A 14871-nucleotide genomic window follows, 5' to 3' on the forward strand; every position below is an offset into this window, starting at 1 on the left:
AGTGAATGCTCATTGTAACACTCAAGTTTTACTATTATTTCTGTATTATATTTTGATTATGTTATTGTAATATTTTTAGTGATTTGCTATTTTAATTTATTCTTTTCAGTTTGCAATCACCCTTTTTTTTCCTTTTGTATAATTTCTGTATTCCTGCATAAATAAATTTTATTGTGGCTACAAGTCTGTTTCGTTGTTCACTAACAACACCAGAACCTGCCTCGGTCACATTATGAAGGTTGAAAAAGTGATGAGTAATTCTTTGATGAGCAATTCTTTTCCCAAAAGTATTTTCAGTGCAGCTGTGAGGTGTATATGGTGGTTTTCATGAACACCCAAGTGCTGCATATGAATCAAATTTTCACAAATGATTGTAAAATGATAGGAAGTTTTAAAAACAGTAAGAGCAGTAGTGAATATTAAATGTGAGACTTTGTGAGAAGGTGAGACAAGCAGTTTTCTCTGTGAGCCTGAGACATTTTGACTTCTCCAATTGCAAGAACAGAGAGATGTTCTGGCTCTAAGATGTTCAGACATCATTTATTAAAAAAAAAATTGGTACTATAATCGAGTCTATACTTTCATTGCTAGCACATACATTGCATATTCAGAAACTGAGTGACCTGAATTGTTTAGATACGACACAGCTGGTGGTGCAAGGAACAAGACTGCAAGAGCTATGTCTGCTGTTGGTGTAAGAACAAGACAAAGTGCGGGGCTCAGAGGAAAAAGAAGCAAGGCAATTAATAGAAAACCTGGTAAACTAACACATCATGATATACAATCTTAACTTTAAATTCAGCCATTTAATTTTATTAACATGTAATGTTTCTGGAGTGATACAATATGATTTTTAAATGATGCCTGAGACATCAGCTATCTCAATTCTTCAATAGCTGGGGAATCAACTGTAATTGAGGGACTTGGTGGAAAAGAGGCATTAGCAATTTTTGGTCAAAAGTGAACTTTGTTGAAAACACTCCAAATTTCACATGTGGGTTTGTTTATGTGTGTTAGACAATGTCCTGGGTTTTTTTTCCGCTCGGTTTGCACTGTTGTGGTGCTATTGATAATATTTTCATGTTACACATAATTGATTTATTGTTAAAGTAATTTATTCTCAGGGTATATTTATCTAAAGGAATGCTCTTTTGTTTTGTTTTCCTTCCTTTCTTTTCCTTTGTTTTCATTTCCCTCTCTTTTCTTCCCTTTTAAAACTTCTCTTAACTACCATTCCATCCTTTTTTCCTAGCACTTGGTGACGGAGTGGAAGTTGGTCATCAGGTATGCTTACAGACAGCATTTATACATTTAGTTGTAACTTTTGTTCCTCTTAATTTTTAGGAGTGATCAAAGCATGTTTTTTTTTTTAAGTGCATCTACGCTTAAGAAAAGCAGGCATGCAACACAAATGAAAAAAAATTGTCAACTGGTTAGAAATAAAAAGAAGAAATCAATGAATAAAGGTTTTGCTACCGCTATAATTAAATCTTCTTAAGAGGAGCTTTTTGTTGCCCAAAGGTAGTAATGAGGATCCACAATAAATGGATTTCTTATAATTAATGCAAAATATCTTTTTTTTCTGTAATTTTTACAAGTACTAGACATTTCTTGACAGACATGCATGATGAATATTTTTTCAGACATTTGGTCGCCTAGCAGCCATTCCTGAGTTCAACATGGGCTTGATTCAGTTAGACACGGTGGCAGGTACTGTATGTCATTTTTCTGAACAACTAATTGCAGTTCAACTCTGTACATAATAAGGTCTTATGCTGAGCTGTCATTTTGGATTGCACTTATGGAGATTTCGGTCATGTAATGCAAGTTCTGATGAGCTTTGTCAACACTGTGACAAATCATTTTGCATGAGGTTATGTAAACACAATTTTGCTTTGCTGGCTGTGTTTTGTTGAAAAAAGTAGTTTCTCCCTGGTTAGTTAACTTGGTAAAAACACTTAAGAAAGTGTGGGAGAATTCAAAAGTCTTATGTAAACTCGGATTACCTTCAGCTAGGAATTACATAAACATTGTCAGAGTTCTTTCAGACTTTCTCCCAAGTCTGCATCAGGCTATGTTAACATGCGTGTGGTTTAACATGCGTGTGATTTTTACCCTTTTGGAAACAATTTTTTTTAATAATTGTGGTAAAAAAGCTAATATTTACATAAACATCTACTCCTTCAGCACCAAAGTTCCAGCAGGCAGACTATCCCACCAGCCACCTGGATCAGCAGTTCACTTACGTTGATTTTGCGGATATCAAGTGGGACCCTGCATCAGAGACATGGAAGCAACAGTCTTATTCAAAGTTAGTAATATAGTGTTTATGGTCTTCAGAGTCCTTTGGGAATGTTTGAGGTCACATGTTTGGCGACTTGAACTTGGAAACATGTAATAGTTCATGTGAGATTTGGTTTTTGCTTGAACAAACCACATTCAGTTGGACTGTGATGTAATAATCACATAGGAGGCATTGATGTATTCTGAAACTTCAAACCGTAGCAGTAGTGCAATGAAACACTGTTTTTCACCATTACGTTTTCACACATATAAGGACCTTTTGTGAAATTAATTTTTATTGTGGATAGTTCTGGCTATCATTTGATACTTAAAAAAAGTCAATTTAATTGTGTATACTTACAGTTTATTCAATTCTGTAATTTAATATAAAAACAACTAAGCAACAGTAATAAAATTTACTGACAGTAGGTAATCCCTTGTTTGTGTCAGGGAATTCCAGGAGGTTGGAAGTCGTAAAGGTTAGTGTAGAAGTGTTTCAAAGTTTTGCTACTTTACAAGGTGAACTTGAGTCATAAACAGTTTCTTAAAAGTGTTACAATAATTTGCCTTACCTACTTACTTTTAGGATCCAGGAGTGCACCTATTGACACAAGGAGTGGCAGGGTATGACTAGCTTAATCAACATGGTTTATTACTGACTTTGTTTGTTTTGTACTACTGACTGATGAGTGAGTAATTGACTTACTGGATGACTGATGACTGATGACTGATGACTGATGAGTTGACTTATTGGTTGACTAATTGATGGTCTAATAGCTGATTGACTGATTGAGTGACTTACGGTGTAACTGAGTGATTAACTGGTTGTTCAACTGGCTGACGGACTGAATGCCTGATCAATAGATTGACTGAGCATTGGACAAACCAATTGGCTTATTAGTTATATATTAACCAGCTGCCTGTCTGATTGATTAATTGACTGACTGACTGACTGACTGACTGACTGACTGACTGACTGGCTGGCTGACTGACTGACTGACTGACTGACTGATGGACAAACAGGATGACGGATAGACAGACTGATTGATTGACTGGCTAAGTGACAATTGACTAACTGCAGGTTAATTGACTTCAGGGACCTGCTCAATTTCTATCTGATGCTATCAGGCAGAATCTTCAACTCAGAGTTGATCTCCCAGGAGCCTACAGTAGCAATGCTACACCATATCAAGGGGAACCTTTAACAACAGGTGACAAAACATAGAAAAACATTAATGCTCTAGATTTATCATTGGATATGTGCAGGCATGGTGGCCTCATGGTTAGTGTACTTGTCTCAGGGTTGAGCAGTCCGGGTTTGAGCCCTGGCTGGTAACATTGCATTGTGTTCTTGGGCAAGACACTTTACTCTCACAGTGCCTCTCTTCACCCTGTGTCTAAATGGGTACCGGCAAATTTAATGCAGGGGGTAACCCTGCGATGGACTAGCATTCCATCCAAGGGGAGTAGCTCTAAATTTTCCTAGTAGCTTCATGCTACAGAAACTGGGAAAAGGTCTGGCCTGATGGGCCACTTGGCTTGTATGCAGACTTTACCTTTACCTTTATCACTGGGTGCCCATAGGACAGATTCTTTACCTCTACTGAAATGTTTTTTCAAGTTATTAATTGAGGCTTGTACTAACTTGTTAGTGGGAGGCATAGCATTGAAGTGATTAGCTTGCAAACCTCTGCATTGATGAGTCTGGATTTCAGCCCATTCGAGGGTCTTGGAGAAGACCTAAAATTAATCTTCACTTAATTGCAAACTTGAGACTGAAGATGCTACAGACAGCCTGAGCACTGCTGCCTGCAGCATCTTCAGTCCCAAGTTTGCAATAAAGCGAAAAGTCTTCTCCAAGACCCTGGGATGGGCAGAAATCCAGACTCCTCAGTGCAGAGATTTGCAAGCCAATCACTTCAATGCTACGCCTTCCATTAACAAGTCAGATGCTTGGCACAAGGAACTAACGGTAAGTTTGGGATTTTGCATTGCTTTTCAGGGGAGACTGTCATAACAGATCATGTGAGATCAATTGTTCGTGAGTGCTTGCAAGAAGCAGATGTGCAGTGGATAAGTTCCCAGGAGTCTGATATCAATGGCAATTATTATGAAAAAGGATACAAGGAAGATGAACAGGCCTTGGATGAACGGGATGATCAGGTAATTAAGGAGATAGTAACACAACACAGTTGGCATCATGGTTAGCTTACTGTGTGGCATGAAATTTTCGTGGGATGTAATTTTCGCAAATTTTGCGGAGATTTCATCAATTTGTGAGAATTAAATCCCATGAAAACAAACTCCTGCGAAGAAAAAAGTGTACATGTCTGGAATCTGGATGTGCTCATTAATAGAATTCTGGTCACGCATCAAATCTTCGCAACCACTGTGAACAGCGGTCCACGATCTGTACGTCATCGAGATCAAATTCGTGACTGTTTTGTGCACAATGTTGTGCCAACAAAGAGTTCTTATCACATAATTCATATTTAGTTTCTACTTGTTAGGCAAGCCCTGTTGTTATCTCTGAGGTTACAGCTAATGCTGACTCTGAATCTACTCAAGGTACAAAAAGTTGGTTGATTTAGTTTTTAAGGCACTGACATGGCTGTTATTAATAGTATTTGGACCATTTAATTTGTTCTCTAATCTAAGAACTGAGTGTGGGGATTATCACTTGTATTTAGCCATGCTGATATCTTATGGGGATGTACTCCATCCAAAAAAAATAATAATAATAATAAAAATAAATAAATAACCGTTATTTACCCCTACCACCAAAGGCCAGTGGGGCGGAGCAAACAACTGAAAAAAATCGTTCATATTGAACATAACATTGTTAAGAATCCCAACTGGCCAGAGGCAAACCAGTTGGCTGTTTACAAGCGTGGGCAAGGATTTGAACTCCGGGCTACCGTGAAACAATCCAGGTAGTGGTCAGAGCGGGACTCAAACCCGGGACCACTAGATTGCGAGTCCGATGCGCTGACCACTTGGCCACGTTGCCTCCATCATGGAGTAAGAACACAATCCTGCTTAGGACTTCAATCACTTGTGAGCTTGACTAGTCATTTGTAACATTGAACTTGGGTTGCGATTTTGCTACAGATGATTTTTTGCTCAAGTGCTGGGTTAAACAATTCCAATTTTATCACGTGGTTAAATTACATGTTAATTTATTGATGTGTGCCTTTGCTGGTAGATGGCGAACTTGTGGAAGAAGACATTGAGACTAACATGTAAGAGTGTAAATGTTAAAGAATATACACCGTAGATTGTTAAGTTAGTAAGGTTAAGCAATATTTGGTCTAACAAAAGTAAGATCTGAAGTTTGCTTGCAAATTCACACCCAAAAAAATTAAATAGAGATCTGTGTCAACATGATAGCCTTATCTGTTCTTCAGTTACAAATTTAAATGTGTTCTTATAGAATGAAAGACTTGTTATGTAGTTTTTTCATACGTTTTTTTTTTGTGGCTCTGATGGATTAGCTCCATTTAATGGCAGTGGGAAATTCAAAAGATTTCTGTTTATCTTTCAAATTACTTAACATATAATTTCTCCAACAATTTTCAAAAGCTTCTATCTATAAAGATTTTTCACCCAGAATAGGGTACACTTTTTTCCCAAAGACGCTTAGCACTGAGCTTGTAAAGTAAATATTTCAGAAGTGTAGCAGCCCATGTAAGCTTGAATTCTCTTTGTCGTCCTAGTGTAGTAGCTGTTATATATTGTTTTAGGGCTACTGGCGTTGTTTCTGTTTGTTTTATTGTTCTCTCAAAGCATATCAAGCCATTCATGTGAGACAAGGCTAGGGTCTAAGAAAAATTATGGGGAGCCCAAAGGTTCCTAACCTGATGTTTCACAATATTGGGTACCCAGCACTAGTTTATATGAAAAAAAAGTAAGTTTTTCTAGGCACCTGAAGAACAGTTGGTCGACTGTCGCACCCAGGTGCTTCTATAGCACAGCCCTAAGAGACCTTGCAAGAGCTGCTACCTGACCCAAATATTTTATCAGGCTAGTTTGCCTAATCACATCCGTCATTGCTGCATGATTTGACCCCTGTCAATATTAGTCTAGTCTCAGACAGAGGAAAATCCTTGATTCATTGCAAGAAGTGGGCCTGCCCCAGACCCGGCTTAAGAACTGCTTTATGGATACTTTTTGGAACATCACAACAGGCTATTCCAAGTTGCCTTTTGCCTTTGTGTCAAAACGAGTCTTTGTGCGAAACCATTCATATGAAATTCGTATGAACGTGTGTCCTGCCTCACGTGTTCATTTTCATGCAAACAAAACTCATTTTCTTATAATCAAAGGTTTTGTTTGAGAACTCATTTCGAAACAGAGTCGCAAAGAAACTTGGAAAAGGCCTATCGGCACATGATTATTTTTCTTCTTCTTCAGCAGAGAAATGGAAGAGGAAGCACCTCTCATGGAGGGTAGTGTTGATGAAGATGAGCACTCGTTAGATGACCTTGATTCAGAAAGTGGTCAGTACTTTGCTGTTGAATCTGGAGGCCTACAAGAGATGATGTCCTTCACAGAACATGCAAGAATAAATGCTTGGAAGACACCAGAAGTTATCAAAAAGGCTGGCAACAGTGGAATACCTTCTAGGGTGGGGAGTGCCACAACAAGGGTAAATGCAGCCTCCCCACCCCCACAGCGACCTTCTTCACCCACCCACCCTGGTACAGTTCCATTCAGACAGGCAGATGGATGGCTAGCTGGAGGTCGGGATGTAAGCAGTTCATCTGTGAAGCGTGCATTTGTTCCACTCCCAGGGTGGATGGAAGGTTTAGACGGAAGAAGACCCAAGTCTTCTCCAGCTCTGAGGGGGCCCAGGTAAGGTTCCAAGATTAAAATATAAATTCTCCTTATATGTTGCAATATATTTCTTTTAATTTCAGTTCTGAGAATTTTGTTGTACATCAATACTGTGTTCTTTTTCTTTGACTGGATATGCAGCAATGGCTGGTGCAGAACTTCAGCTAAGCTTTCAGACACATGGCCCACTGTAGTTGTATCCTGTTCGCAACCATTTGTGCTTTTTATTCAACTTTATCTGCCTTACTATCACACGACGTGAATAATTGTTGGAAGGTTCAGGTTGGGAGGTCACTACTTTCAGGAAGGTTGCTACTTTTGGGATTTACTAATGGCCACAACTGTTTGACGTTACTTTTGGGGGGTCGTTGCTTTCCAAAGTTAATGGTACAATATCCACTACATATACTTGATGAATTTAATGACCACTTGAAATAAAAAGTTTTTTAATCCTTACAACTTATTCAGTAAGTTTTCTCACCATGAAACAATACATGTGTCAACTGTGGTTATTGTCTTGGCAGGCAAACATCAAGTCCAGTTACATCCAAGACCATGTTGACAAGACCCACAACAGGTATAGCTGTAACAACCAGTAACACATAAACAATAAGTCTTGTCAATTGAAATTATTAAAAAAAGGTTACTTAATAATTCAAGAATCCTAAGTTCCTAAAAATGTATCACATCATGAAATTTACTAAGAAGCCATCCTGTTTATATGCTCTATGCAGCATATTACAGTGTGTATTATCTGTTCAAAAACTAGATCAAGCACTCAGTGAAATTCCAAGAAGTTGCTTAAAAATTTAAAAGCCCTTCCTTAACATAAGTGTATTTTACATCAACCTGTGCTCCTCAACTAGAATGACTGTAAGACTTGTTGTTTTTGTTTCATGTCATCAAGTTTAGAGAGTTTTACCATGTAATTGTAAGGTAAAGGTAAAGTTTGGATACAAGCCAAGTGGCCCATCAGGCCGGAGTGTATCCCGGTTTCGGTAACATGAAGCGACTAGGGGTATTTCTGCTCCTCCCTGGATGGGATGCTAGTCCAATGTAGCCTGGTTACCCCAAGCGTTAAGTTCACTGATACCCATTTATACACCTGGGTGGATAGAGGCACTGTGAGAGTAAAGTGTCTTGCCCAAGAACACAACACAATGTCAGCACATTTTGAAGTGAGCATTGTGATTTTGTGTTATAGGTCGACCGTTGGGAGGTGCCCAGCGGGTTTTTATAAGAGGTTCATCTCCTCCCATGTATGGATTTCAACCAACACGAGTAAGTACATTTTCAATTCTGCAACTCATAGAAATATCATGTCAAGGGGCAGTGAGGGCTCTTTTGGTAGTTTCCACAGATATGGCAATTGTACACAGCAAGGTCTAAATCTTTTTAAAATTACCAGTAATAGGAAATTTTTTGTCCAACTCACTAGATACAAAGTAAAATACAGTAATTCCTGTTAATTGGAACACAGCTACAAATTAGCTCTTTTCATGGTTATTTTTCTTATTTGCACTATGTAATCTAACATCGGTGTGAGACAGTTTTGCAGTTTCTGCTCGTAATTGCCATGCATCCATGTTAAATAATTTACATTATATTGCAAAAAAAGAAAACTGAACTGTGAAAAGGACTACTGTAAATCCTAGAATTAGTGCCTCCCCTCAAATAAGCGCCCCTGCTATTGGCCAAAATTGAAAACAACCACCTCCCCTTGATTCAAGCACCCCCCTCCCACCCTGTTTTGTCTGTTTTATGGAAGAGTACTGAGACAGCAAAGAATATATTAAATATTAGTTTTGATTGTGTTCAGTCACAAGCGATTATCGACTCATTCAAGCACTGCACATTGATCGTCACAATGGATGTTACTGAAGATCTGCTGATTTATTGCCTAATGTAAAACAACCTTGTGCAGTGGGCCTAGACTGGCTAAAGGGGTTATGTAACATAGTTCTTGAAGAGAGACAGGATCCACCTGAGACTTCTGAGGGACTGACACATACCTATATTACAAAAAAACCGATCATATCTGACCAAGATTGGGAAGAATAAATAAGTGTTCCCCCTGGATTAAGCGCCTCCCTTGAATAAACACACCCCCTCCCCCATCTTCTCCTTAATTTGGAATAAGTGCCCCGAGTACTAATTTGAGGATTTATGATATTGGTCAGTGCACTTAAACTGGTTCCTTTTGGTGAAACAAAAGTCTATGTTGCAGTTGTTTGGTTGGTAGTATTCACAGAAGAAAAATACTTCATTGATAATAAATAATGAAAACAGTCTTTCAAACTTTTTGCAGGTTGTAATAAGAAGAAGGTGAATAACTACATAGACAATATCAACAAAATCAGTCAGCTGACAGCGCTATGCTCAAAGAAGATCAAGAATTAAGGAGAGTTCACAATATCACTTCATTCGTAAAGCAAGTTTTCATCCCTCTCCTCTTGATCTGATATGAGAATTTGAACCTAATCAATTTTCTAAAATTTTTCACTCCTTTGACAAGTACATGATGCCAACTCTTACATACTCTTAGCTACTTTTACATCACAGTGATGATGGAAAACTAAAAATTAACTTTGTGTAAAACTCTTATCTTTCGACTCTTGTCGACGTTTGTTCTCGTGTGATCTGGCTGGAAGAAAGCTGAAACAGTGATCAATCAAGTCTCTTATGCAGAAATCATTGTTTGGCTTGTAACACAATCTACTGGAAGGAAAAGATGCGGCACAAGCCAAAACAACACTGCGTATGGCAAGACTATCTGTGATGATGATGTATTATAAAGTTGTGGATTGTTTTTTAACAAACTAAAAAAGCTCAAGCCTTTTATTAACATCTTAAAGCATCACAAGCAGACTCGAAAAACAGAAAACAAAAACAGAAAGCGATAAAACAATGAAAGGAAAAGGTGCTTTTTGGACAGTATAATCAGGGTTCTCATTAAGTGCCAGCTACCAGGTAAAAAACTGGCTACTTAAATAATTATTTCTGAGCTGCCTAATTTTCATGGAATAATACATGTGTAAGTTGTAAAGAGTAATTTATTAGAGAAAACACAGGTTTTTTGGAACATGACTGAGCCTTGTGTGTCTTTGTCCCAGGGCAGTCAAGGCTGTAGCTAGAAATGGGGCATGGGGTCAGAGTGTGGTGTATGTTCTCATAAACTGCAGTAACAAATTGGCATTTTGACCTCTTCCAAAGTTGATTTTTTGTGAGGAAATATCTTCAAGAGTATGTGTAAACTTGCATTTCAGAACCTCTCAACTTCAAAATTATCTGAAGGAACACGCCCCAGACCTCCCTCAAGGATTCTCCCTTCAGCACTCTTATCGGTGTCAGCCATCTACCTCATGAAACTAGCCCTCTACTCCTTAAATTAATGAGAATCCTGATGATACGTGGCTGTGGCTTTTTATATTACAAGATGATTATGCCTCATCACATGAACAAAACAGAAACACTTGATTTGGTATTTTTGAAACTCTAATGTAAAGCCTGATTGAAGTATTTTATTAATTACTTTTATCTATTTATAAGGGAGCTAGATTGTTTTACATTTTTCTTGACAAAGAAAGAATATTTTCTTAAGAAAAGTTTTAAAGAAGATATTGAAGAAGATGTGTTTAATGGATATTTAATATTTAAACCCAGTCACCAATCAGTCGTGTTGTAATTACAAATGAATATTTATTGCTTGATTTTGGCTTGGTAGTGTAATTATACTGTTGAAGACCACTGGCTAACAGTTATGTAGCCAGCAGTGCAGGGGTATTTTGAGTGTGTGAGTGTACATTTTCGTATTAGGCTGCCATCTTAGATTTGCTAACTGTGGAGGATTGGGGCGAGGGAAATTTGTTGCGGAGGTAGACGTGAAGTGAAAAAAATGGGCAAGGAGGAAGGGAAGGCCACCCCCAACCCCCCACTTCACCAACCCTCCGCTGCTCAAGCATCCGATTACAATTCCAAGATGGCACATCAAAAAACCTGGTTTATCAAACGTTCTGTTCCAAAATAAGGCCTGTATTGCAGGCTAACAGTTATGATAATGTTAACAATCTACATATATATTGTTCATATTCCAAAATAGTGATGTAGATGCTCGTATTCACGTTACGGCAAGCCAAAATAAAGTAATACCTAGTAGATGATTCACTGGTGACTAAGCCTATGTGACCACAACATTCCTAACATTGATTAGCAAGGAACTTGCTCATCAAAGAAAGAAATGCAACCACTTAGAAACAGTAACATCATATAAATATTTTGATGTACCTTACAAAGATACACAACTAGTTTTATCCTGAAGAGAGAATTTGCTGTAGAAACTTGCAGTAATCTTAGAGAAACATCGTGTTGTGTTGTTAAGAGCCTGTGTTGATGGTTCTAGCTAAGTGGGCACTTGTAAAGTAAACTTGTTCCTCTTCACTACATTCCTTTACAGCTTTAACACATAATAAATGTTCTGGAATAAAATCACACAGATTTTTCTCTCCAATTTTTGCCTGTCTTCATGGTCCGATATGAGTCAATAAGTTTTAGATCTAATAATAAACTAACATTATTCCTCACTTATGCCATTCTCAGTGAAGGCCCTTAAAATATCCATAACCACCTTATGGAAGGTCATTATAAATTACAAGGAGCAGAGAGTCTCAAAGGCAGATAATTTAAAGAAAAGTACATGTATCAAAGCAAGCAGCAATTGCCAGTGGGGGTAGGGTGGAAGTGAACCAAAAACCTTCTGTGGGGGGTATGGATATTTTTTTGGAACAACACAGTTGCTTCTTAGAGTAACCTACAAACCAACTTTTCTCAAATGAGAAACAAGTGATAGCTAAGACAGTTAGTATGTATATATAGTTGCAAGGCTCTAACCAAATCTTGGGTGCTTTCATTATCTCAAAGATTCTGGATATTTCAGGCCGAAGTCCAATGGAAAGTGCCGTTTCGGTTTCTTCCAACGAGATTATTGTGGATCACCTCTGGAGGTGGTCCACTTATTTCGGTCGGAACATTCAGATCGAAATTTGCTGTTCCATTTTTGGAAAAGCGGTTCATTGCCTTGCTTCTCTTAACTTATGTAGGGAATTTGGAAAAGGAATAAAAAGTGGTTTTTTTTATAGGAGCTATTCCTCTTGGTTGGCCTGGTTTGATTGGAAAATGTTCCATTTTCCTCAAGTATTCCCACTGGTCTCTGACCGGTCAGTTTGGCATAATGAAAGCACCACCTGACAAATTGACAGCTTCTTTCACTCAGCTAAGAAGAGACTATCTTGCTTTGCAGTTTTACCAGCTGACCACAGAATTGGAGACTTGGAGCTATGATGACATTTTCCAGTATCAAAACCACACCATAATGATTGTGATAAGAAAATTGTCAATTACACAATGGTCATATCGAAAATTCTTATTGATCATTCTCAAATCTTGGTAGAACAGGCAGAATAAGGTTTCCATAAGCAGAATCTTGAGATATGAAATATCCTGATGATGTAGCATTTGCATGCTAGAAAAGAGCCAAAAAGATCACAATGTATTAATTAGTAATGTACCATAATTTATTAATATTTGGTCAAGTTATTGGCATTTTCAGTCCATGGGGGGAGGGAGGGTGGCAATACTCCCAGTCACTTCATGCTATTGAAACTGGAGATAAGCACTGCCTGATGAATATTGGAATGGCATAGTGTTGAGAGCGCTTGCCTCCCACCAATAAGGCCGGGATCCGATTCCGGCCCGCTGTCATGTGAGCTGAGTTTGTTGTTAGTTCTTGTCCTGTTCCAAGGGTTTTTCTCTGGTTTTCCTCCCTCCATAAAAACCAACATCTCCAAATTCCAGTTCGACCAGGATAGAGGACCCGAATGAAAACCGGCTAAGGTTGATGTGGCTTCCTCTCTAAATATTGTAATTTATTTATTTATTTATTTATTTATTTATTTTTAACACACTGCTACAAAGCCAAAGCAGTGTACTGCCCAATGTCCAGATTAACTATTGCAGTACCCAGCATCCAAATTTGGCTGCCAATGTACCAACCGTTAAGACAATCCACCTCCAATGTTTTGGCAATCCCTTTCTCCCTATCACAGTATCTTTTCTCTTTGGCTAAGAACCTAGCAAGCGAATAATAGACTAGTAATCTGACAGAAACCAAAAAATGGTGAGGGACACCATGAGATTTCACAAAACTTGGAGAGTTCCCATTAGTTTTCATAGTTAAGGGTCTTTGGGACCCCCAGTTCCAAAGAGTTCAGGGTTCTTTTTGCTTTTCAGCGGTCCTTTGCCTATTTACAAAAAATTTTCCGAACTTTTTTCCTCCATCCCAAGGATGGACTTTGCCAAAAAACTGTGCATCCTTTTCATTTTTTGTATGTATGAGATGCAGGCATGTGCATAATAATGGGAGCTCTGACTTGATTTATGTCAACCTACCTCAAGAGCTTGTCGCTGACTTATTGACATGTCTGCTGGGTTACGAATGATCTAGTAAGAAAATAAATATCTATGAGTCCACTCTAACTTGTATTTTTTTAAAATTATTTCTCCCTTGTGCATATGCTTCATACAACTCAGATGCCAATTCTGGTACAAACTTTAAATTATACAAATTTGTCACATCATACTCGATTCACATCATTGTTAACTGAAAATTATTTTAATGGAGATGTCACCTTCAAAATCGACTATATTTTAGCTGTTTCCTTCAGTCACTAGCTCCTGCCTGACAGGGTTAGCAACAAAAAGTGACAGCTTTGAGTTTGAACATTTTTATTTATTATCTGTCCATCTTTCAGTTTTGGACAGTGTGATAATTAATCATGAAGATACACACACGTTTTACAAATAAATTTGCACTTTAAAATTTATTCACTTACTGGGGCCTCATGAGGCTTAATGTTTGGAACAGATGTTGATGTGGAAGCTTCTGGTCCCGTTGAACGACTTGTAGAAAGATTAGGCCTGAGAAATTAACAAGAATCAATTTTTTAGAGCCAACGGGAAGTGAAAGAAATTTGAAAACAAACTCAAAATGAAAGCACAGCAATGTGAAGTAGTAAGTTATATCTTTAATATGAATCTACAGCTACTTTTATTGACTGATCAGGCAGAATATCTGCATCACAACAGTTTAGATTTTTACCAAACTAACCCTATATTTCCAGTGCCAGCTTGGCCTTGATTTAAAAGCATCTGGCGCTTTTGTTGAAGGTCTTGGAGAATCTGTCTATTCTGTGACTCTGTCATAATTAAACGAATAAAAACGAGTGCTTTCAAAACGGCTGAAGATCAATGTCTCTACTCGGATGGACTCTGATCTCACAATATATGCTAGATCTGACTCGATCACTATACTTCTAAATATCTACGCTGGTGAAATCAATATTTATGTACCGATTCGAAGGATATCATCGAGCCAATAATCACAGAGAGCATTTAAGTGTAAATAAATTATGGGAACCAAATTAGGCAAAACGCTGAAAACGCCCGGGATGTTTGAAAAGGAACAAAACGCATCTAGCCCGATCTCATTGAAACTGTTCGTCATCTCTTACAAGCATACCCACCTTGCCCTCCTTGGAGCGGAAACGCCATGCTAGCCTTGCACGTTTTCTCGGATAAGACTGTTTTTGTTTTGAAATGTAGAATTATCTTCACATGTTTAAAGCTGCTTTCTTCGCCATCTTATTTTAATATTCGTCCCAGGCTCTCACTCCTTTCTGAGGAACCGCTGGTTTTACG

General features: G+C 38.1%; 2 protein-coding genes across 6 annotated transcripts in view; one reads left to right on the forward strand and one right to left on the reverse strand.

Moving 5' to 3' along the window:
• Positions 1-11626, forward strand: part of LOC110062170 (uncharacterized) — a 31055-nt gene extending 19429 nt beyond the window's left edge. The window contains exons 20-33 of one of the 3 annotated variants that reach the window (XM_089287047.1): positions 637-758; positions 1253-1284; positions 1644-1710; positions 2188-2311; positions 2734-2762; positions 2870-2907; positions 3380-3494; positions 4286-4446; positions 4794-4851; positions 5489-5525; positions 6700-7137; positions 7644-7696; positions 8324-8400; positions 9428-11626. In XM_089287047.1, coding sequence (XP_089143173.1) covers positions 637-758; positions 1253-1284; positions 1644-1710; positions 2188-2311; positions 2734-2762; positions 2870-2907; positions 3380-3494; positions 4286-4446; positions 4794-4851; positions 5489-5525; positions 6700-7137; positions 7644-7696; positions 8324-8400; positions 9428-9448 — 1372 coding nt within the window. In that variant the 3' untranslated portion in view covers positions 9449-11626. Of the gene's footprint in view, positions 1-636; positions 759-1252; positions 1285-1643; positions 1711-2187; positions 2312-2733; positions 2763-2869; positions 2908-3379; positions 3495-4285; positions 4447-4793; positions 4852-5488; positions 5526-6696; positions 7138-7643; positions 7697-8323; positions 9210-9427 lie in introns of those variants that run through there. The other 2 variants (XM_089287046.1, XM_089287045.1) reach the window with 2 other exon arrangements.
• On the reverse strand, positions 7170-14829 carry LOC110062271 (SOSS complex subunit C homolog). 3 transcript variants are annotated; one of them, XM_089287053.1, is made up of 5 exons: positions 14697-14829; positions 14282-14369; positions 14007-14091; positions 13564-13614; positions 7170-7702 (listed from the first exon to the last, which is right to left on the reverse strand). In XM_089287053.1, exons 1-5 carry the CDS (start codon positions 14722-14724, stop codon positions 7661-7663), a joined length of 294 nt encoding a protein of 97 aa, XP_089143179.1. In that variant the 5' UTR covers positions 14725-14829; the 3' UTR covers positions 7170-7660. The 3 variants fall into 3 exon arrangements, with proteins under 3 accessions (XP_089143179.1, XP_089143178.1, XP_020624805.1); XM_089287052.1 differs by lacking the exon at positions 7170-7702 and adding an exon at positions 10621-12637; XM_020769146.2 differs by lacking the exon at positions 7170-7702 and adding an exon at positions 13024-13244.
• Positions 14830-14871: the final 42 nt, after the last annotated feature.

Source organism: Orbicella faveolata, unplaced genomic scaffold (genome assembly GCF_042242905.1).
Source record: "Orbicella faveolata isolate gen_17 unplaced genomic scaffold, um_ofav_v1 contig_14, whole genome shotgun sequence".
In the NCBI taxonomy this organism is placed as follows: Eukaryota; Metazoa; Cnidaria; class Anthozoa; order Scleractinia; family Merulinidae; genus Orbicella; species Orbicella faveolata.

Bases quoted from the DNA above. Each gene is read 5' to 3' on its own strand.
- LOC110062271 (XM_089287052.1), bottom strand. From the start codon at position 14,724: ATGGCGTTTCCGCTCCAAGGAGGGCAAG. The intron at 14,370-14,696 runs GTGGGTATGCTT...TAATTATGACAG, and splicing joins TCCGCTCCAAGGAGGGCAAG to AGTCACAGAATAGACAGATT. The intron at 13,615-14,006 runs GTAAGTGAATAA...TTTTCTTACTAG, and splicing joins TTAAGCCTCATGAGGCCCCA to ATCATTCGTAACCCAGCAGA.